The 20,902-nt window shown below is 39.6% G+C and overlaps 3 protein-coding genes and 1 long non-coding RNA gene across 4 annotated transcripts; all 4 read right to left on the bottom strand.

Moving 5' to 3' along the window:
- Positions 1 to 2,668: 2,668 nt before the first annotated feature.
- Positions 2,669 to 7,209, bottom strand: LOC137914051 (protein OSCP1-like). The gene is made up of 11 exons (XM_068757671.1): positions 7,098 to 7,209; positions 6,756 to 6,785; positions 6,364 to 6,518; positions 5,683 to 5,850; positions 4,970 to 5,050; positions 4,774 to 4,877; positions 4,285 to 4,413; positions 3,847 to 3,916; positions 3,378 to 3,517; positions 3,203 to 3,266; positions 2,669 to 2,956 (listed from the first exon to the last, which is right to left on the bottom strand). The coding sequence occupies exons 1-11, from the start codon at positions 7,207 to 7,209 to the stop codon at positions 2,837 to 2,839; spliced, it is 1,173 nt and encodes a 390-aa protein (XP_068613772.1). The 3' UTR covers positions 2,669 to 2,836.
- Positions 7,210 to 7,537: 328 nt separating this feature from the next.
- On the bottom strand, positions 7,538 to 8,135 carry LOC137914057 (uncharacterized). Its single transcript, XR_011106405.1, has 2 exons — positions 8,007 to 8,135; positions 7,538 to 7,885 (listed from the first exon to the last, which is right to left on the bottom strand). It is a non-coding gene; the product is annotated as an uncharacterized lncRNA (long non-coding RNA).
- A 1,837-nt stretch (positions 8,136 to 9,972) lies between these two features.
- On the bottom strand, positions 9,973 to 12,569 carry LOC137914056 (small ribosomal subunit protein uS15m-like). Its single transcript, XM_068757675.1, has 8 exons — positions 12,333 to 12,569; positions 11,733 to 11,804; positions 11,575 to 11,650; positions 11,407 to 11,455; positions 11,099 to 11,183; positions 10,947 to 11,005; positions 10,360 to 10,551; positions 9,973 to 10,180 (listed from the first exon to the last, which is right to left on the bottom strand). The coding sequence occupies exons 1-8, from the start codon at positions 12,469 to 12,471 to the stop codon at positions 10,082 to 10,084; spliced, it is 771 nt and encodes a 256-aa protein (XP_068613776.1). The 5' UTR covers positions 12,472 to 12,569; the 3' UTR covers positions 9,973 to 10,081.
- A 390-nt stretch (positions 12,570 to 12,959) lies between these two features.
- Positions 12,960 to 19,075, bottom strand: LOC137914050 (granulocyte colony-stimulating factor receptor-like). The gene is made up of 15 exons (XM_068757670.1): positions 19,012 to 19,075; positions 18,611 to 18,910; positions 17,950 to 18,082; positions 17,653 to 17,819; positions 17,051 to 17,220; positions 16,775 to 16,910; positions 16,407 to 16,489; positions 16,071 to 16,278; positions 15,785 to 15,973; positions 15,262 to 15,363; positions 14,881 to 15,027; positions 14,660 to 14,800; positions 14,460 to 14,556; positions 14,297 to 14,375; positions 12,960 to 13,646 (listed from the first exon to the last, which is right to left on the bottom strand). Exons 1-15 carry the CDS (start codon positions 19,073 to 19,075, stop codon positions 13,179 to 13,181), a joined length of 2,484 nt encoding a protein of 827 aa, XP_068613771.1. The 3' UTR covers positions 12,960 to 13,178.
- Between the last annotated feature and the right edge of the window lie 1,827 nt (positions 19,076 to 20,902).

Here is a 20,902-nt window from a genome sequence, read left to right as displayed (position 1 = left end):
AAAGCCTCCGCTCTTCGCTGATTGCATCTTTCCACAGCGACAGCGCCACCTGACAACGGAAATGACGCACATGCTTGTTTGAGTGTCAATTGCGCTCAACCAATGGGAAGAGCCGTCCGTTTTTCTGCTAGTAAATGGTTACGCGTCGAGGATGAAATTCCTTGCATAATTATAGTTGCACAATGGCACATATTACGTCATATTTGTCTGGAAGTGAAAAGTTTGATACGTAAAAATTAAGTCGTATTAAAAAAAACACAAAATTATAAATTATGCATATTTTTTGGACATAAATGACAAGCCTACAATTAAGAAAAAAATATATACGAAAACATAATTGCAAATGCTAGACTCTGAAAAATATTGTCATCCAACAAGAATGTTTAAAAAAAATGAATGAAGTCTTAGTTAGGCCATGAATTACAATATAATCATCAATACAAAATGTAATGAACTAATGTTCTAGTCCTGTATATCATAGTAAAAAAACCATCATAAAACAGACGTGCATATTTTGCAGTTTGCACTAGACTAGATGACATTATTGCAATCGGGTACACTTAGCTAAATGATTGCTTCATATAAGACTGTACATCACAAATTCAGGTCTGTAAACCATCTGCTCAGGAAGCATAGTTTTGAATAGCACTGACATGTATTAAAGCCCACCTCTGTTTCCAACTTGGACTCTGTGATTAATCTTACTTGCCACCCACAGCTACGAGTTTCAAACCAGTGGGCAGGTATGATAGACCCAGGGAGGCTGACTTCAATGACATAGGCTTATTTTAGATGCTGTAGTCCTCCTACATTGACTCAGCAGTGCATATGCCCACGGCCACATGAAACACTTGTCAATTTCCTACCCACAAGAAACTGAATCATAACTCAGGCTGTGTGGTTTGTGAGAGAGACATGATTTAGTAACTGTGAAGATTCTCAGTCATCCAGGTCACAATGGATTTCTCTGCTCAATGTTTTGCCTGTCCTCCTAGAGGCTGAATTTGTGTCAGGGAAATTTAGGTTGACTGTCCTGTTTGTTGAATCATATTTTTGTAAAATTACCAGGGGCAATAATGGAAGAATATGTTACTTTTCTTTCTATAGCAGTCATAAAGCCCTTTAATATTTATTGCTGACCTCATTCTGGATCAGATCCATGCATATCGGACCCCTTTATGACTGTGAATTTTTCTGAGTGAATTGAGTGAATGTATTACAAGATATGAAATCATGCCTTGTGAACAAATCTATCATCATTTGCAGTATCACTAAATGCACATTGTTAGGCATCCGTTACAACAGGTAACACGTAACATGCATGTTACGAAGGTCAAAGAGCACCCCCTACTGTTATATCTGGTTACGACATGTTGTTACAAAATTCATAGTGGTATTAAGACACTAATGCAACTGTTATTGAACTAATTAAACACCTAATAATATGCATAAAAATGCACTTTTGTTCAAATGTGTATGTAATATGTGTATATGCATTCCCTCTTATTCTTCTTACTCTCATTCAGATAATAGCACTCTGTACCTTTGGAGCTTCAAATAAAATACTAAAATGACCATTCTGTGACAGACTTGTTTCTTTTTGAAAGACTTTATTCTCAGTTCAACTATGATCCAGGAAACGTCCGCAACAAAAGACCGAAACCACCAAGACATCGTGTACAATGTCTTTGGTTACATGTTAATGACTTCCGATGAGTCCATCAGGCACAGCAGATTGACAACTGTCTGTTAGAGTTTGAGTTTACCTGGTCACAACCTGGTCAAGAGACTGAACCTGAATCAGAACCCGAACCTAAACCAGACGCAGGGCCTGAAACTGATGGAAATAATCTTCACAATGCAGGCTCAAAAGCAGAAAACCTCCATAAATCATCTCATTGGTCAGCATGTCTTCGTCCTCAAAGACCGGTACATGTTTGACCGCCTGGTGGACTCTCCGGTGCCGAACAGCTGACTAAAACAAAGATCTGTGACATTGTTGAGCTGTAGTTGTCAGCATAGCGGTGTTCCTTTCAGTTAGCCTTGCTCGTTACCATTTCAGCTTCCAAACAGTGAGCAAGCTACCATTCCAACTCTGTGGCTAACTAGCAGTCCAGCTCTGTTGCTAAGCAACAGTCCAACTCCAGCAAATTACAACACAATTACATTGCAATAAGATTGCTTCATCAGTGTTGCCGACACCTCTGTGTCTGTCTGCTTGTGTATATATCTGTGTCTCTGTTTGACAAATCATACTTCAGATATATGCACAGATGATAAATGGAAATAAATATAATATGAAATAAACATATTTACATAATTCTTAGACAAATACTTCCATTGCATTACTCCATGTCACAACATCCTCATTAGTGAGTATACCTCTGTTACAAATTAAAGACATCACAGGAAAGTAAAGTGTGTCTTACAGTTTGCTCCTCATATGGATTTAAGGTAGTGGAGTGTCATGAATGATAACACCCTTTTAACCTCAACACAGATAAAAGGGAATTTGAATCACATTGGAAAGAGCACTTGGTTATCCTGCAAAACTCACTTTTCAGTCATATACGAGTCTGAAAATTACCTACAAGTGGGATGCATTATTAACATCATTATATTACAAATACATGTGCTTCCATCACACAGGCATGTACAAATCTGGCATAGGCCAACTGTATATTTCAAAACTTCTTTCAGTTGTCAGAACACCATACAGTGTTTTACTGCTAAACTTTGGCTTACCACATTGCAGGCACAGATAACAGACTTTACAACAGACTGACGAGGCATTTTGCTCTACAACACAAGGACAACCCTGACGTTACTGATGCTGTCACAGGCCGTCCATCATGGCTAGAAGGTCATCTCCTTTGCTGCTGACACCGGGGGATTGTTCTTCGGATTCTGTAAACTCACCCATGATCTTGGCCAGCTCTGCATTGGCCTGTTGATCCTGAAAGATAATGTTAAACGCTAATCATAGTGGCAGACTAGTCATCACAAGGATCTACACTTCATTACAGTAAATCCTATTGGCAAAGCATCGTGTCTCTATTGATTGCATAACCCTAAGCATATTAATTAAGATGATTAGATTATTAATTATTAATTAAGCGTGGTAGTGGTACTAAATACTGTATGTGGTTAATAAATTAAATTATTTTCGACTGAAACAAATATTAAATGAGGACAGATTTACCTTTGTTGCTTGAATTTTTATAATGCCATATGAAAGATCATCTGGTCTCGATAGTGATGCATCTCTGCGGGGAAAAAACGAGCCACAACGTTAGTTTTCAGGATGTTGAATAGTTTGTTTTTTTCCCCACTTGATCAAGTTCCACACATTGACAGTACATAAATAAGGGACTCACTCCTCTTCCTCATCTGTGGCAAAGAGATTGACTCGGAATCCGCTTTCAGCATTTGCTGGATTCGGAATTCTTAGCCCTCCCATTAACTTCGCCAACAGATTCAGCTCCTCTTTGGCCAGAGGGTTGGGAGCAGCGTTGACCTGTTGAGACACAGCAGTCATGATGCTGTACTAGAAACAAGAGAATGTCTCTTGACAAGTGTCTTTTCACCGACAACATAGAGTGTCTTAAAACACTGACACATGTGTCCTGGGAGATGTTTTTAATGACAGTGGTCATTGCTTCAGCCGCAATTTTTCCTCTTCCTGTTTTTCCGGTATGTGTATTATTATCCCTATTATCTGCATCTTTCCAAAGGTTACTGCACAACCACAAGCACATTCTTGAGATTTGGATCTTCCATTTGTTGATGAGCCCAGCATGAGTATGGTGGGAACACTGGGAGAAAACTAGGAACCCTGACCCTCACCTTCATGTGCTGAGAAGAATTTTTCGATGCTCCTGACATGTGGGTTTCCACTGGGCGGCTTACACCATACCTGAATCACAAAATAGAAAAGAGAGATTAGAATTACATCCTATGACCATCAAATATTACAGATCACAAATGTTTTATTCACAGGAAATGGTTATTTGAAAAGTATCTGAAAAACACACTCTCCTTGCAAGCTAATTGGCCGATTCACTCTTCCAATTTATGCCATACTTCATCAGAACAGATGGAAAATCGAAGGCATTTAATCTTGTCTGGGCTGTTTAAATGTAACTGGAATCATGTGATATCCCACCACATAAATGTAAGATTGCTTACAGTCATTATAAGTCATTATACTGAGTTGCCTTTGCCTTAGAATTAATATAGTTCCACTATGTTCTTGTCCATAATATGCATTTTGCAGTATCTTACATATTCGTGCCCAGTTTGGTAATCCTGTCTCCAAATGTCTCAAAAGACCCCTCCCGCAGAGCAGCCGTGTAGTTTCCTCCGTTATTGAACTGCAGCCTGGTCACCTCTTCTCCAGTACAACTAAACATCCTGGAATTAGCAGATACAAAAACAAAAAAATATATTTAGACAAGAATGCAAAGAAAGGACAAACCCAAGTAATCTCTGTTTCTTTGGACACACGGTTGTAGCTCAGATGTTCTTCATGAGAGCTCATTTCCTCACTGTGCAATTTGATCTAAAATTAGAATGTAAAACCTCAAGCAACAACATTATACAATGCAATGAGCTGCAGACAGGCAGGTAAACATTAAAGATAACGGACAGACCAAGAGCAAAAGGTTTTACTACCGTATTTGAATTGGTTTTATAATCTCAGCCTCACTTATATAAACCATTCTTCAGAGTGAAGATTGTTTGATGTTTGTGCAATGAGCCATGACGTATTACTTTATCAAGCCAGGGACTTGTGTTCCATGAGGCACCGGACCACTGATGGGAAGCACAAAGCGACCGTTTGAGTTCTGCACTTTGTCCTTGAGGAAAATAGACACCTGCATTGGAGGAAAACACAGACGGATATGTGAGTAAGTAAACACACAATGAAAAATGGCATGGTATAAATGTGGTAAAACAATTGACTTACTCTTATATGCATGTCTTGGAAGAAAATAAGGACAGTTTGTCTGATCAACTGGAAATCTCCACCAGACAAGGGTGTATACATCTAAAAAAAACAGGGAATACAATGAAATGACAGCAGATTAAACTTGCATTAGAGAAATATAACCACAAAGCCAAGAATATATCAAATATAAAACACCGTTTGTAATAATCTTTTAAGCAAGAAACTGTTTAAAAGAAGTAGACTGGATGCCATGAATATATATTGCTGCCCTCTACTGGTTCTGATGAGTCATAATTTTGTAAACTATATTGTACAATGCTGTGGCAATATTCCCATTGTCTTTTGTACTGTCATTCCTTAATCCAGGTTAAATAAAATGTAAAGGAAAAAAAATAGTATTCTCAGTGGCTTCAATGACTTGCTTTGTCTCGTCACATGTGAAGACTTTTGTTCATAACATGGTGACTTTGGTTACTGACAAGGGTTTCCTCCTCTTGGCTAGCGATACAACATTTATTGGATGTTTTTTTTTTTCCATTCTGTTTGCGAATCAATGACTTGCTATGTATGACTCACCAGTTTTCAGACTGTAATCTGAGCTTTATATTCCACAGCTGAATGTTCAATTGAACTATTTCTACTTCTTGCAGTAGACGATAGCAAACCCCAAAAAGCATTGCCAATACCTCGTCCTCTCCATAAAAATATAAAATAAAATAACAGGGCAATACCTCTATGAGCTGCTGGTGTGTCTCGCCAACTTGGCTGAGAATGCTGGGACTGTCTTTCACAAAGTCTTTGATTGCATCCATGTGGTTGAAGGAGATGAGGAGGATGTCCTTAGGTCGGGGACAGAGAAGCACCTGGTACTTAAAAGCCATGGTCATCAAGTCATAGAGCTGTAAAGAGGAACATGCATGCATGACTTTATTAACTCATGTTCCATAGTAAAATTCACTCAGAATTACTGCTGTACTACAAAATGCAAAGTAATAAAATAACCATGAATATGATCTACATCAAGGGTTTCCCACCAGAGGTGCAAGATAAACTTTTAGGGGGTGCGGAACCTTGGATTTGGCAATTTAGCAAAAATAAATACCGTACATTTACATTTATTACGTAATTTATTTGTGTTAAAACATTTAAAGGGTTCTCTTAAATAATTTTGATTCTCAAAATTAGAATAAATTGCATTCTTCATCTTCATGTGAGATATTATTTTTGTAGGAGGTGCAAAAACATATTAAAGGTTTTCTTGGGGTGCGAGGCATAGAAAAGTTTGGGAACCCCTGATCTATAAAATAAATTGTACCATATTGTTGTATAAATACAGGTTGATCAATAAGTCTAAAGCATGATTATTTCTAAAATAATCCAGCCATAATACATAATAATCCAGCCATACTTGCCTTGTCCATGCTCGCTTGGTTGAGTCTCATTATAGAAGCATGGGCGAGCCTGTCGAACACAGTCCGCAGGGCCTTTTTGGAATAAAGTTCCTGTGGCTTCAAAAGCTCTTCCAGGAACTTTTTGTTGAACATAGTGGTGATGATGTCATTCATAACTGGTCAAGAAAACAGTACAACAGGAAATGTCAGAAAATAATGAATCTACCCCCGCCTCTCGCCCATAGCAAGCTGGGACAGGATCCAGCAACACATCTGACCCGCAAAGCGGCTGGAGACGAGAAGGATCGTCTCATCCACAAGAAAGTGGATGGATGGATGGATGGATGGATGGAAGGAGGAGCCAAGAGCTACTTATCAATCAGTGCATAGTTCTAATAAAGCTGTAGCAATACCTCTCCTTCTGTCCACGTCTTTCCAGCAGGCTACTGCAGAAACGTTCAAAATAACGAGTTGGAAAACCATTTCTGCTAAACTTGAGCTATGTGTCTGAATGCTAAATTCAGTATAATAGCTGTGAACTAAATATCATGCGACTATTTGCACATGTAAGTACATGTGGATACATTCACAACTACTGAGCGTCCCTTTTTTGTAAATTAGTCTTGGAACTCTGGTTATCATTTCCTGATCTTTTTAGAGCTGTGTCGCACTTACATAAAATGAAACGCTCGGTATTACGTTCATGTTTACAGCTGGGTGATGGGTGCTGTTTACCCGAATAGCTGCTAAGCTACCTTTCTTAGCTTTGTCAGCAGGGATATTCTGAGCTCGAAGTCGCTGGTCGAGGATGTAGAGCATTTCTCCGCCGAGGTTGATGAATAGCAAAGGCAGAGTTCTTGACGACATTGTGATATTTGGACGGTAAAATCTAAAAACAACAAAACAAAACGTAGCTAGCTAGCAAATGTTGCTAGCCCGAATGCTTGACGATTGACGACGTTGCTGTGTTTGGTCACGCCTCCTCTGGTTGCCTGGCCACGAACTAAGCAGCCAATCAGAGCTCCGGTTATCTGTGACGACATTTGTTTGACGTAAACATAATTTACGTGAGGTACGACGTCATTCGGTTAAGCTGTCTGCAACATTACCGACAGATGCCATTTAAGCGTATACACTGGAGCTTTAAATTACTACTATCTGACATTTAAGAACAGTAAAAACAACAAAAACAACATTAAATTGTTAATTTCTTTATTGAAAATTGTTCTTAAATTCTTAAATTTAGTTATTATGGTTCTGAATTAATGATCAACGCATTCTATTTAGAGCCATGTAGATCAGTGGGCTATAATATTCCGCCACTCTGCTACATAAAGTACAAGGCTACCATTAAAAAATTACTTTTAAGACACTAAATCGGACACTCGGACAATTAGTCGTCATAAAAAAGCTGGGTATCAATGTCCAAATCCTTTAGTTACGATGAAACTATTCCATTTCTGATACGGATTTCTCGGGCCATCCTGCAAGCCTCACAATAGCCGCAGAATAGCATCAGCACAGCATCGTTTGTCACTGTACCCTGCGATAGAAAGAGAGGGAGGTTGTTCAGTTCTATTATGATTATGAAATTTGTCTTACAGCTTGTCCGTGTTTTATGTGACATGAAAATGTAATGATAAACATTTGACTGACATCTATACCATAGGTCAGTCTCATATGAGTCCTCAGGGCAGTTAATCCTCCTGGAAGCATTCCCAAGCAGCAGTTTTCTCCATACTTCTTCGGCGTGTAGCAGGCGAGTGCACACGGACAGAACATTCCAAGGCAACCTACACAACAGAGGATGTGTGAAAGAGAAACATTAAAGTAAGCCCGTGTGTCTGTGTAATTGTATTCATCTGGAATGACACTCACAGACAAACATGTCCTTGGTGCAGGCACAGAGGTTAGTGCTCCATTCTCCTCTTTGGACATTTGTTCCATAATTGTTCGGGCCTGGTTGATGGGTGATCACTGACATTTTGGATTGCTTTGCTCTGGTTGTTGTTTTAGCAGCTACCTGCTTAAGAAGACATTCAGCCATCAGTGATCATGCTACAAGATTTAACCGCCCTGTGATAAAATGGCAACTTAACAAATCACTTTTAATATAGTACTGCTCATACTTTGCTTTCTGTCAGGGATGCTTTGACAGACTAGACAAGAAAACGTCTGATTGGATGGAGGGCTCCAAATCCTGCCTCCAAAGTCTCATCTTAAATTCACTGTTATGCCATTATTATTAGTATTAGTAGACTTCATCTACCAGGTGAAATGTGAAATACTTACAATTGGAAACACACACACACACAATATTTGTGTTCAATCATTAAAAGCTTACCCGTGCCAGTCCTCCACCGCTCCCTGTATGATGGGTTCCGATAATCTTTACGTTATATATATAGCACAACCAGTGTGACTCGTTTCAGGAAATGAGGGAGGCGTATCTACTTTCACATCACCAGCAAGAGATGCTCGAAAGTACATGCCCCCTAGTGTTGAAGCATATTTTACGCACATTGTATGGTTTTGCACGACAGATTGGTTCAAACATTGACCTCAACAAATTCCAAAATAATCCTAAATAAGCATACAGCATGGACTCATGCACAGTAAAACATAATTTGGCAAATTTCAGTCAAGCTTTTGTCTTTTCATTTAAATTTGACAGACCAATTGAAAATGAATTGTGTTTTTCTGGTGATTAAGTATAATAACCAAAAAGAAAGCCATTGGAGGAGAAATGATATTGATATGGACACATATTTTAAATAAACTGTTTGAATTTCCCTAAACATTCTTTCTCAGGGAATAGTGGGCAGTGCATGAACGCACCACGCTGTGTTCCAATCACGTCATTATGAACTGGAGGGGACTGCAAATATAATTAAAAGTGAGATTATTTGCTAGACTGTAATGGCTAAAAAAAAGGTGCAACACTCACCAAAAGAGAATGTCAATGTGAAAATACATCAATCTCGCAAGCGCTCACCACACAGGAAGTTGTGACAAGTTTGTGCTGCACAAGTCTGGTTTGTCAACACTGCTGTTTCTGAGGTCAATGATGTCGTCACCATTGTAACAAACCCACAATTAACTAACCGTCACCAACGTCACTCTGTAGCTGTGCTAGATGAGAAAGCGTCAAACGATGCCGAGTAGAAATATTCACGCATGCACAACATTCGGGACTCTTCTTCAGAATCCCTCTTCTGCATCTGTTGAAGAGTCCAGCGCTGCATTTCCTTACCAACTTTGTATTTACTGAAATGTGGATTTGTTTTAAATGATTCATTTCCAATTCTACATCGATCACCTTAATTTAGAGAATTCAAAGTTGTTAGAATCTTACAGTGCCTTTATAGAACATACGCAAATGCATGATGTCCCTTATCATGTCATATCCGGATAAAACAATTTAATCAGCCAAAATGCATCATCAGTGCAGTTTGAACTGAGAGATTCACCCAAGACTTAAATGAGTACAATCACTAACTCCAAACTTTACAAAACGTTCCCTACTGCTGTTAATACTTTGCAGGAGTTAAAGCAATTAGCTTTTCTTTTTTACAGTACTCTCAGTACAAATAATTTACAAAGTACAATAAATCACAACGTTCTGAGATATTTTATTGCCATCATTTTTATTCTGTCACCAATTATATAATGGCAACACATGAAAGAGGGAAAACAAAACCCTTGAGATATCCATATTTCTTATATAGAGTACGGTAGTTTATTGACTTTCAGTTTCTGCACAGGCTGCCTTATCTTTCAAGGTTAAGCTTTCTTTCATCCTCTGCTCAGCTTTCTGTTTCTGAACTTCTTTGAATATCTGGAATGAGACATCACATGTCAAATTATTAGTCATCATCTTATTATGCATTGGTCATGCAAAGTTTGTTTACAAGCGCATACTGAAAATGTCATATATGTTTTAAGATACTTAGTTACAAATCTCTAGCACATCAACATACAAATCAAAAAATAAAAATGCAGAATGCATTTTAATACCTTAATGCACAAAGCCTTCTTGGCCAGCCACCGGCGAGTTGCCCTTCTGTGGTACTCAGGAGGGAAGGTGTAGGTGATGCCCAGCTGCTCGCACACCTTCTCGAAGGCGTCATAGTCGACCAACCTAAGGCTCTTTAAAAGCTTTTTCCTTCGGTCAATGGCCATGAGCATCCCCCTCTTGTTTGATTTATCCTGGAATGGAATAGCATAACAGAACTGGACTGTAAATTAAAGTCAAACAGGCACCAATAAAAATAAATTGGGACAATTAAAACCCAGTGTGCACGCTGATCAGGTCAGTTCTGTGTCGGTTTTTCACAGACATGTTTAATGCAGTTTGCATTATGGAAATTTCCTATATTAACTGTTACTACACATGTTCTTATTTCATGCGGGGGAGCACACAGGATATCCTGCAGCAAAGGCATGCTACACATCAGAGGAAGGCAAAGAGGAAATGTGGAGAGATGCATTCACGAGTGAAGCTTCTAGTAGTGCAAGGAGCTACCCTCAACAAGATAGCGAACCTTTTTTTTTTATATGACCAAGAGAACAAGCCATCAAAGATTTCCACACCCTTCGCTCACCGTGTGATGTTTTTGCAAGTGCTCTTGGTAGTTTCGGATTTTTGTCGTCAAAATAGCCACTGTAAAAAAAAAAGACAAAGTTAAAGCAGGTTAGCACCTATCTTGTACTGAATTTGAGTGAAAACACTATGTGCATAGCTGAAGCGACTTACCCCGGACTTCCAATGAGCTGCGGTCATTTTTGGTCTTCTGGACTTTTGCAATCAGCTGTTCCCTTTTCAGATGTAGCTTTTCACTCTGGAGATGTGAACGCAGATTATTAAGATGCAGGAATATGAACATCCATCTTCCTTTCAAAAAATACAATTAGAAGTCCTCACAAAGCATCTGTGAAATAACACTGAATTGTGAAAAAGCTCTTTAAATTGCCCCTTTGGTAGGGGTATATTAAAAATAGTGTAGGAGGAAAAGCAGTGTAAAAAGTGGCAAGGCGATCTCTGGGTGGACTATAAGAACTCACATTATTCGCTAGTTCCATAGAAAGAAGTCTTCTGACAACATCCTCAGTCCTTTGAACACAAAACTGACGATTATACGAGTAGTTGGTTCCAGACTTGTCATAAATTGTGAAAATAAATAGCATTTTTCTCTCATGTCATACAAGATACAGTGTATAGTGCATAATTACGTTTCAGCAAGGGGTACAGCTGCGTAATCAAACTTCAGCATTGTTGGAGTAATGTCACTGAGCTGGCTCACATGATCTGAAAGAAAGTATTTCAATGAAAAGCTGAATTTAAAATATGACAACTCATGATTAGGTGACAGATTAGTCTGACAGTATACCCGTTGTCTTTTTGATGGTTGCAGACCGAGCATAATATCTCACAGGTGGTGGAAGAGCGAAGCGCCCTGCAACTGAGGAGAAAGAAAAAGAGCATTTATAAATGTGTAGCAATTGCACTAAATGATGGCGAGAACAAAGGGCCAAAAAAAAGCTCTAATCATATAATCTGTCTAGCACACTGGTGTACCAGCCCTTCAGGTTGGAGAGTATTGGGACTGAGAGGATGAGGCTACAACCAGAATGAGTATATGTCAATAAAATCCGAAGGGGTTGTGAATTTCACCAAAAATATTCCTGATTTTATAATTTGCATTTAGGCTTATATTTTCCCTCTCGAAATAAATAATTGCGTGACCCAGATCTGGATAATCAATCTTGCAGCGCGTTGAAGAACGTGAACATCAACAGTGCCCACTGGCGTTGGTGTTAGCGAACGGCTAATGTTATGGGTAGATGCTAACAGCCAGGCAAGGCCTCGGTGCTATAAACATCCAAGACAACGTGACATGGCTGTGTTTATGTAGCATTAGAATATACATAAATGTTCTTAGCATTCGTCTGCCAGACATCCGCGTGTCGTTCCAGTCGCTAACACTCACCACAGCGGACTGTCGGTGCTGACAATAAAGAGCTGCATGTCCACGGTTTCGCTAACGGAAACGAGCACAGGGTCCCGCTTTCTCGGAAAACACCGGCCGACGATTTCAGAATCGTTTCTAGAGCTACTCTTGAGAACATGGTAGTCAGAATAGCTAACAACGCAGAACATAAATTACTTCAAAATCACGAAATGTGGACAGGTAATCCACACACGACCCTTAGGCGAAGGTCGCCATTTTGACTAGACCACACTAGCTGAGCGCAGATGGGTAGAAACAATTTCTAGTTCGTATTAACGATCCCTGAACACATCGATAAGGGCAAAAAGAAAGTATTCCTTCCATTGCTGCTTTTTAAACAAAACGTATTTATTACATAGATCATAGATGAATCATAATTTTTAAAGAATTTGTAAAAAAAAATAAAAATTGACCACGAGGTCAAGCATAGGATAAATAATGAGTTGGTAATTGATAGTTATTAATGCAATGTTTCTTTTTCATTAAAATACTGTTTAAACGGTTTGTTCCCTTGTCATTATTTTTAATTTTTCGTTATTTTTGAGAAGTTCACTTACAACATCATATCAATGACATTTACGTTTCTTTCAATAACAAAACGTTTATTTTGTGATTAAGGTAACAAACTTACAATGTAATTCAAACAAAATATGAACATCATAATCATTAGATATCAAAGAGATTTTAGGATTTAATGTAGCATACATTTACAGCTATGTGATATGATGGATCAGTTTTTGTCCATCAACTCATTATACAAACTCAGATACATAAACACCTTATAAAGTGATCACGCTTGTAATCACCAGTTAAATTTTACTCATTTTACAAATCATTCATGGCTAATGCTCTTAGAAAAGGAAAGTCATTCCACAGAATATCTGGGTCTTCTGCCTCTTCAGATACACAATCGTGGCACGGTCCAAAAAAACATTGCTCCACCGGCATCCTATCTGTTTCCATATTTTGGTAGCTCCTTGGACTGAAAGATTCCTCGGTCTCCAGGAGGGGCTGTTTGGACTCAGAGCGCAGGTAGACACAAGGCGCTTTAACTATGTGGCGCGGATCAGAGAAGATCACAGTAGCGTATGGAACAGAGCCGCTGTTTGAACCAGAGTATTCAGGGATGAATGGCGAGCCACAAATGGACTCTCCGAGGTCATTCATTTCCTCCCCACTGCTTAACCATGAGTCATCCTCCTTTTTACTTGCTTTCACAGGGAGATCCAAGAAGCTGAGGTGAGACAGGTAAATAGGATTGGGTTCCTTACTGTCTGAGGCAAGGTAGTTATCCTGCAACAGAAAAAGAAATACATTTTACATTTTTAAGCTTTTACATTTATTGTAAAGTGTATGGCAGTTAAAGCACCATTAATATATATATATATTATGACCATGTGGGGGCAGTAGAACAAACTCTAAACAAGGCACTGATATCTCAAATAAGCATTTGTAATATTAAAATGTTCCTCCTGTATGAGTCTTGTAAACATAGAATAACATTATACATAATTTAAAAAGTTTTGCATGTTTCCCAAGGTGAGTTAAATATAAAAAAGCAGCTACCTGGTGACCAAAAACATACGATATATGACAAAGGAACACTTAGAGAGACAATAATGTACATTGTGTGTTTAACAATCTTTGTTGTTTGGTAGGGAAGGTCGTTACCAAAGCCCTTTTGCTGGAAACAGCTGCCTACTGCAGTTATTTTGAGGTGAGAACAGAGGCCACATGAGAAAAGCCAAAGTGATGCCAAAACAATAATCTGAAAAACGACAAAATGTGCCAGATAAACTGCAGCATTTGCTTAAATTCTACTTGAGCTGATAATTGTGAATGATTGTGTTTCACATCTCTTTGTACATAGCCAGTTGATTTTTCTGCTTTAACCTAATGGAGATTATCATATAAAACCATTTGCACAGGTACATTTCTCGCACCTGTGTTGAATCGGTTGTCCAACTCTTGATGCTACTATTCGCCGGATCTGGAACAACTGGCCAGAAGTTGCCTTTAAACCTGAAAAGAAAAAACACAGCAAAGAAAGGTTTAAGGATAAACATCATCACAGCTTCACAAAATAAGGTGTGGCAATGATCTCACCTTCTGTGGTTGGAAAAACAAATCAAGACCATGAGGATGAGTAAGAATGCCAGCCCAACCCCAAACGAAATCACAATGATGACAACAGTAACAGCATCTGAGAGAGAGAGAAACACAAATTTGAATGAAAGATTTACAGTGCATTCACCCAACTTTGTGATCCCTGTCACGTCTTTAGAAAATCAAGCGATGATACCAACCAAAGGCCTGGATTTCAAAATGAATTCTCGACCCATTCAGGCTTCCACCAGACGTGCTAACCATCATGAAAGCTTCATACAGAGGCTCATTTTTGAGGTCTTTGAGTACCACCCTCCTGTTTTCTGGGTCAACATTCTCAACTGAGGGAGAATTCATAAACCAGATTAGATCAAGAACAGACACATCTTTAAAAGTAGTGAAAGTATGGTCTTTACCCTACCTTTAACGGGTCCAGTCTGGTTCCAGTAGAAAATCTTATAGCCCTGGATGATTCCATTCCTTTGGTTCAATGGGATTTCATCCCAGGTAAGCTCAATACGTGACTGCCAAGTCTTCTTAATTTGTATTTTTGGAACAATGGATGGAGCTTTAAAAAGCAAATATCAATTTACGTGTTATGATTTGAAGTCAATCAATCAAAATAATTGCACATTTTTATCCTCAAGAGGGCATTGTTTCACTATATATGAGTTGTTTCTGACAATCTGTGCAGAATATTTCCCTTATTACTCAAGGCAAACTCTTTTTCCATTTGTGCAACCCAACTCCCACACTTATGTCTGCTCTTTGTGTAATCCCCTCCGTGCGTTTGGTGACTTACCCTTTTGTCTCCAGTAAGAAGTAACAGTCTGATGATGGCCTAGCCCATCCTTAAACCTCGGATACACAGAGATGTCATAGGGCTCGTAGGGCTCAAAGCTGCCTATTGATGAGAGTGAAGAGGTTAGAATGTATCAGCACCCCCAAGCTCTTAATGGTGTTGAGAGGCGTGCCATCCGTAAGAAAAAGAAGAACTTGCATAAGATAGGAGGTAGAGGATGAGAGTCGGATGAGGAAAACTGCATAAAAGGTGGATCTCTATGTCAAATAAAGTCTACTGCACTTGTAGGAAAAGCTTGGCGACTTTCCCCTCTCATCCGAGAGCTTTTTCAGGAGAACCTTAGTAGAACTGAAGAACCTCTTGGATGAGAGATGGAATCCCTTTTCCCACAAGTCCAGTTTGACTTTATTCAACACAGAGATCTACCGTGACCTGGACGATTGAGAATCTTCACAAGACATCCAGAATATAAGATGAGCGAAATGAGGAAATTGAGCTGCAAGACAAAAAACATAATATGCACCTTTTATAACAAGACTTGTCTGGTTCCTGTTGACTATTTCAAACTGGGAAAGAGACAGTTCTTTATTCAACACGGGTCTCCAGTCCACGACAAAATCAACGGGACTAGAAGAAAGCACCGTTCTCCACTGCACCAGTAGGGATCTGTCCTCTTGTGGATCGACAGAGACATCTGAAAGCACTAAACGGCCTACAGACACAACACACACACACACACACACACACACACACATTAAACATAGTTATTCTGGAGGCAGTTTAAGCAGATCTAAGGTTGTCAATTTTACCTTTTGGTGGGTAAATGTGGCATTCAGTGGGGGCGGATTTTCCCGCTGCATTTACAGCCCTCAGATGCACTTTCTTTACGCTCCTGGGAAGCTGGAAAGTACAGCAATTCCCCTTTGTAGAGCACAAATTTGCCTTTCCACCCAGCATTTTTTGATCCGATACAACGTATGACACATTTTGGCCGTTGGCACAAAATCGTTTTGATGGCTACAAAGAAAAAAAAAGCAGAAAAAATATTTAAAAGCAAACCTCACACAGTCATCCGGAGCATGACAGGAAATACATGGGTTTTTGATGGGTGTGTCGTGTGTGTCGTGTGTGTGTAATGTTTGTACCTTCCAAAACAATTTTATGCTGTGTTGTTTGTGCATTTGATCCCTCGATACCTTCATCCACCAGTCTAGGCGTCCAGTGGGAGCTAAAAAGAAAGTGATGGCTGTCAGGTTAGCAGCTCATCAAAACTCTGCATTTCTCACTCTTTAAATACTAAAAATGTTCCACACAAGACAAGTCTCTAGATTCGCTGCCAGAGTGTGCAGCAGAACTCAATACATCAACTCAGCTTGTGCTGTTGGTGCAAAGCAGTGGGAGACGTAGAACATGACAGTATTTATTGAAAAGACCAGAAAATTGAAGAAAAGGCAATAGACTGGAAAATGTTAGGGTGACTGATTGCGTCACTCTGAATTGGTCAAAGTCCCACCGCTCTCCAAGGTGACTCCAGACTGGATGCTGCTCCATTCACTCCAAGGGCTCTGCTTGTATCTGACTCTAATCTGGGTGACATATTGGGTTCCATTGAGGAGGTTACACAGGTTCGCGGGTTTGGTTGGCAGGATCTAATATACATAACAGAGGAAAGACACATTACACACACACACACACGACTCCTGTCACACAACATTTCTTGATGGTTTTTTAGCCTAATCAAAAGCCAATCAACTCAGACAAAATTCACACTGCAATAAATTGTACTCACTGGTTGCTTCGTCCACTGGCTGCTGTTGGGTGTTTTCTGGCGGGCTTCCGCATTCAGGTACCTGTTACTGACCCAGAACAGGTGCTGAGGCAAGCTCCAGCTCAGTTCCAGGCAGCCAAACCGGCGAGGCGCGGCTTCGACCTTCAGAATCATTGGTGGGTCAAACTTAGCTGAGGAAAGACGACCCTGACGTTAATTTGACATGCCGGTACTTGCTTTTGAAAACTGAAAGAACTGCATCAGATTTAATATCAGTTTGTGCCGCTAATGTTTACTGGTGGATTTCACAAAGAAAATAAAAAATAATAATATAGTGAACCACTTTCTCAAGTTGGAACACCATTGTCTAATCCAAACAAATATGATGGCTTATAACTAATTATATGTTATACTGTATTTGTACATATTCATGTTATACTAAAACACACAAAAGCGAGAAATCACAGTTGCATCTTGCAAACTGGCAAACAAAGTATGTCAATATAATCTTCATTAACTCATTATTATCATTTGAATTGTAAGTAAAGATGACATCAAGGCTCATCTATCAAACTTAAAATCGAAAAGAGCATCAACAAATGCATGTTTTGTTTGTTTCAAACCTTTACTGATGGGCTCCACAATGATTGGAACCGAAGTTGCTTCTCCAAGTTCATTCACTGCCCTTACATATATGTCCATTTTGGAGAATAGTACAAAGTCCGGGCGTGGGATGGTGTAGCGGTGGACTCCTGGTAGCACTGCGTACGTGTGGTTCTTACGGAGTTCCCTGAAATGAGGTCATTGTACTATTTGAAAACAGTTGCATATACTGGAATTGATACTTCTGGCACCACACATGACATTTGCTTTCAAATGACTGCTTCACTGGATGACGGTATTTAACAGTAGAAGATTACCATATCTTGGTATGGAGCGTGTACTTTGTGAGCAGATAGGTCTCCTGCTCCCCAGGGTCCCAGACACAGGCCATGGTGTTGGGGTTTGTGAGGTTTGTCTGACAGCTGAGGTTTTGTGGCGCTTCTGGCAGATCTAACAGACGTAAAAGTGAAAAGGCATTTTATTATTGAGTTAAAGATAGCTCTCTTTATCCACACATTTAATGGGATCTGTCTTACTAAGGAATAGGCATATAGCTGAAATCTGCATTTGAATTGTGGCATCCTCGATAGTGACATGACATTTGGACAAAGGCCTTTTGAGAGGGTGCCAAAATAAAACCTTGCATTTTTTTTTTCATCTTCTAATAAAATCTTTGCTGCTTCTGCTTTAAAAGTCATTTATCCATTAATTCGTGCACATTTCTTAGATGGGTGGACAATAGCAATTCTGGACATGTAATAAAAATGAACCGTTTTATTTGTCTTGTTGGTTTTCTCTGTAAGTTTTATTAAATAATTTCACATTCAAATTTAAAACTCATTCAGTCAGGAGAACAGTTAAACTCCACACAGAAGGCCCCGGTTACAGTTAGGTCAATACGATTTGGTGACGAACCACTGCAGTCTGGAATAACTTTGACTTGCTGATTAAGCAAGAAATGTTTGAAATGTTTCTCACATCCAGCTCTGATCTCTACTCCTTTGACCACTTGAGCAGGAGAGGTCTGGACGCAGCAGGCGAGGAATGCTCTGGTGTGATTGAAGCTGGGTATAACAACCTCCGAAACCCTGCTGCTCGCTCCGGCCACGTAGCTGCTGATGGGGAGCAAATTATTGTCCAGATGCCACTCGATACGAACAATCTCTTCAATGACCAGGGGACAGTCGTCGCTGATGACACAAGTGGCTGTCACAGGCGATCCCATGGGCACCACCAATCTGGCCGTTTGGATGTTGGCGCACGGCGGCATGTAATTATCTGAAAATGAGTGATAATGTAATAAAGGCTTACTAAGGCTTACTATGCTGTTAACGCATTTACATTTAGATTTGCAATTTCATCCGGAGGGCAGAACTCACCATTTCTGGCTCCATTCAAAAATGGCACCAGCATAACAATCACTGACAGCCACGTTGACTTCATGATGCAAAAAACCTGTCAGATGGGAAAATGAAATACATTGTTCTTAAATTGCAATTGCAATCACAGTCCATCAAGAGAGCATGTGGGTCGTTCTTCCTCCTGAACCACGCGTTTCAAGCGCTGTTGCGGTGCGGCGGATCTGATGTGATCTCTACAATGCACAACATTTTAATTTCAACTGATTGCGTGTGAGTGTATCCACTGAGAGAAAGATCTTCCTTGCTGTCTGTGTGAGGTGTTTGCAGAGCACATGACAAACATCCTGACACCATGACACACTGCAGAATTTCAAAATCCATGACAGTCGGGTCAACATTTGTGCAGCGTAAATACACAAGTGATGTGGCGCTTAAAGGTTCGCACGCTGCTGGAGAATGAAATCTGGGTTCGCCATAGTATAAATTAATAGGTATATGCTGACGGCACACATCCTCTGCTCAATCTCCTTTTCTACTAGGAAGATGAAACTTCTCCGAACAGACAGAAAGGCTGTAATTGCCAGCTGTTAGGAGGTCGACGGGCATGCACTCCACTGCTGATCGATCATGTATATTGAGCAGAAGAGCTTGTAAACTGGGCAGATGGGAGCACTTCTCCAGCATATTGGGCTTCTAACACTGAGTCAACAAACTGATTCCTAAATTCAGTTAGGGGCTCAAATAGCAAACATAGTTGTTATGCAAATGATTTTTAATGATTGCTTGCAAATACGCACCGTTACTCAACCAGGGATCTTCTGGCTCACAAAGCAACAGGAAGAAGGCTCAGGTGTGCTCTCATAGCATTTCTGTCACTCTGTGCTGCACGGAAGAAAAGATGAAGCATTTGCTACTGTAAATCCATTACTGAAACATTAGCTCCATTAATAATGGACATTAAATAGCTGTCCTGCTCGTATCACCTTTAGAATTACATGCAGTCTACAGACATTCTGTTTTTAAGATCATTAACCAGTTCCCTTTTAGTTTGTCTTATTGGTTAAAAGAAGGGAATTTCACAGACAAGTTCCCTTGGACACGTGCGTGTGAAGACACCAAGACGTATATGCACAAGTACAACATACGTACATGGAACCAGTATCTGAGACCACAGCATTGAGACATTATCCATCTTGTAACACTGTCTTGGTCTGCTTGCTGAGAAACTGAAGGATATAAAACATGATGCAATTGTCTATGTTTTTATAATCAGCGCCTAGGTTCTGTCCAAGGTTTCTGCCTGCTAATAGGACGTTTTTTCCCTTGTCGCCAAAGTGCTTGGTCTTGTGGGTCAAGTTGGGTTCTATCTTTCCCTGCAGGTCTTTCCCTGCTACACCTGTAAAGTGCCTTGAGATGACTTTCTGTTATGATCTGGCACTATAGAAATAAAAATGAATTTAATTAAATACAAGAATCTTATGTCTGGACTGTTTTCAAGCAACTTCATAACAGGAGGAATGTTAATAATTTGTGACTATCACTCAGACTCACAGCCGGGTTGCTGACAATGAGCTAATTTATGTCGAAGTCTCTGTTAAAGCTATGTGTGAGGAATTGCTCCATTTCTTATCAGCTGTGTACATAAAGGCTTTAATTTTACCTCCAGCTTTCTTTACAAAAATGTCTGCTCGCTACTGAAAAGCCTACGAATCTGGCCAAAAGCAGAAAGAGAAGGATTGATGCTATTAATGTTTTTCTTTTATATATATATATGTTCGAAGAACACATTTGTTAAACTTAAAATGTGAATTTCATTTACGAAGGAAATAAGACCTACTGTGTTCTGTATGTTCTGACAATTACGTTCCGAATGTTTCAGCGAAAACACGTTATTTGCTGTCATTTGTGT

This window comes from Brachionichthys hirsutus, unplaced genomic scaffold, assembly GCF_040956055.1.
Source record: "Brachionichthys hirsutus isolate HB-005 unplaced genomic scaffold, CSIRO-AGI_Bhir_v1 contig_761, whole genome shotgun sequence".
NCBI classification, from domain to species: Eukaryota; Metazoa; Chordata; class Actinopteri; order Lophiiformes; family Brachionichthyidae; genus Brachionichthys; species Brachionichthys hirsutus.
This window is presented reverse-complemented; position numbering and strand designations above follow the sequence as displayed.

What these genes read in the sequence shown, in the direction of transcription:
- LOC137914051 (XM_068757671.1), bottom strand. Translation starts at nt 7,209, where the DNA reads ATGTCGTCAAGAACTCTGCCTTTGCTATTCATCAACCTCGGCGGAGAA. An exon ending in TGCTGACAAAGCTAAGAAAG is followed by an intron (nt 6,786 to 7,097) that starts GTAGCTTAGCAG and finishes TTTCTGCAGTAG; the next exon opens with CCTGCTGGAAAGACGTGGAC. An exon ending in ACCAAACTGGGCACGAATAT is followed by an intron (nt 3,917 to 4,284) that starts GTAAGATACTGC and finishes TTTGTGATTCAG; the next exon opens with GTATGGTGTAAGCCGCCCAG.
- LOC137914056 (XM_068757675.1), bottom strand. Translation starts at nt 12,471, where the DNA reads ATGTTCTCAAGAGTAGCTCTAGAAACGATTCTGAAATCGTCGGCCGGT. An exon ending in AGCACCGACAGTCCGCTGTG is followed by an intron (nt 11,805 to 12,332) that starts GTGAGTGTTAGC and finishes CTTTCTCCTCAG; the next exon opens with TTGCAGGGCGCTTCGCTCTT. An exon ending in CTATGGAACTAGCGAATAAT is followed by an intron (nt 11,184 to 11,406) that starts GTGAGTTCTTAT and finishes TCACATCTCCAG; the next exon opens with AGTGAAAAGCTACATCTGAA.
- LOC137914050 (XM_068757670.1), bottom strand. Translation starts at nt 19,075, where the DNA reads ATGAAGTCAACGTGGCTGTCAGTGATTGTTATGCTGGTGCCATTTTTG. An exon ending in GACAAGTCTTGTTATAAAAG is followed by an intron (nt 15,364 to 15,784) that starts GTGCATATTATG and finishes TCTCATCAATAG; the next exon opens with GCAGCTTTGAGCCCTACGAG. An exon ending in GGACAACCGATTCAACACAG is followed by an intron (nt 13,647 to 14,296) that starts GTGCGAGAAATG and finishes TTTCTGTTGCAG; the next exon opens with GATAACTACCTTGCCTCAGA.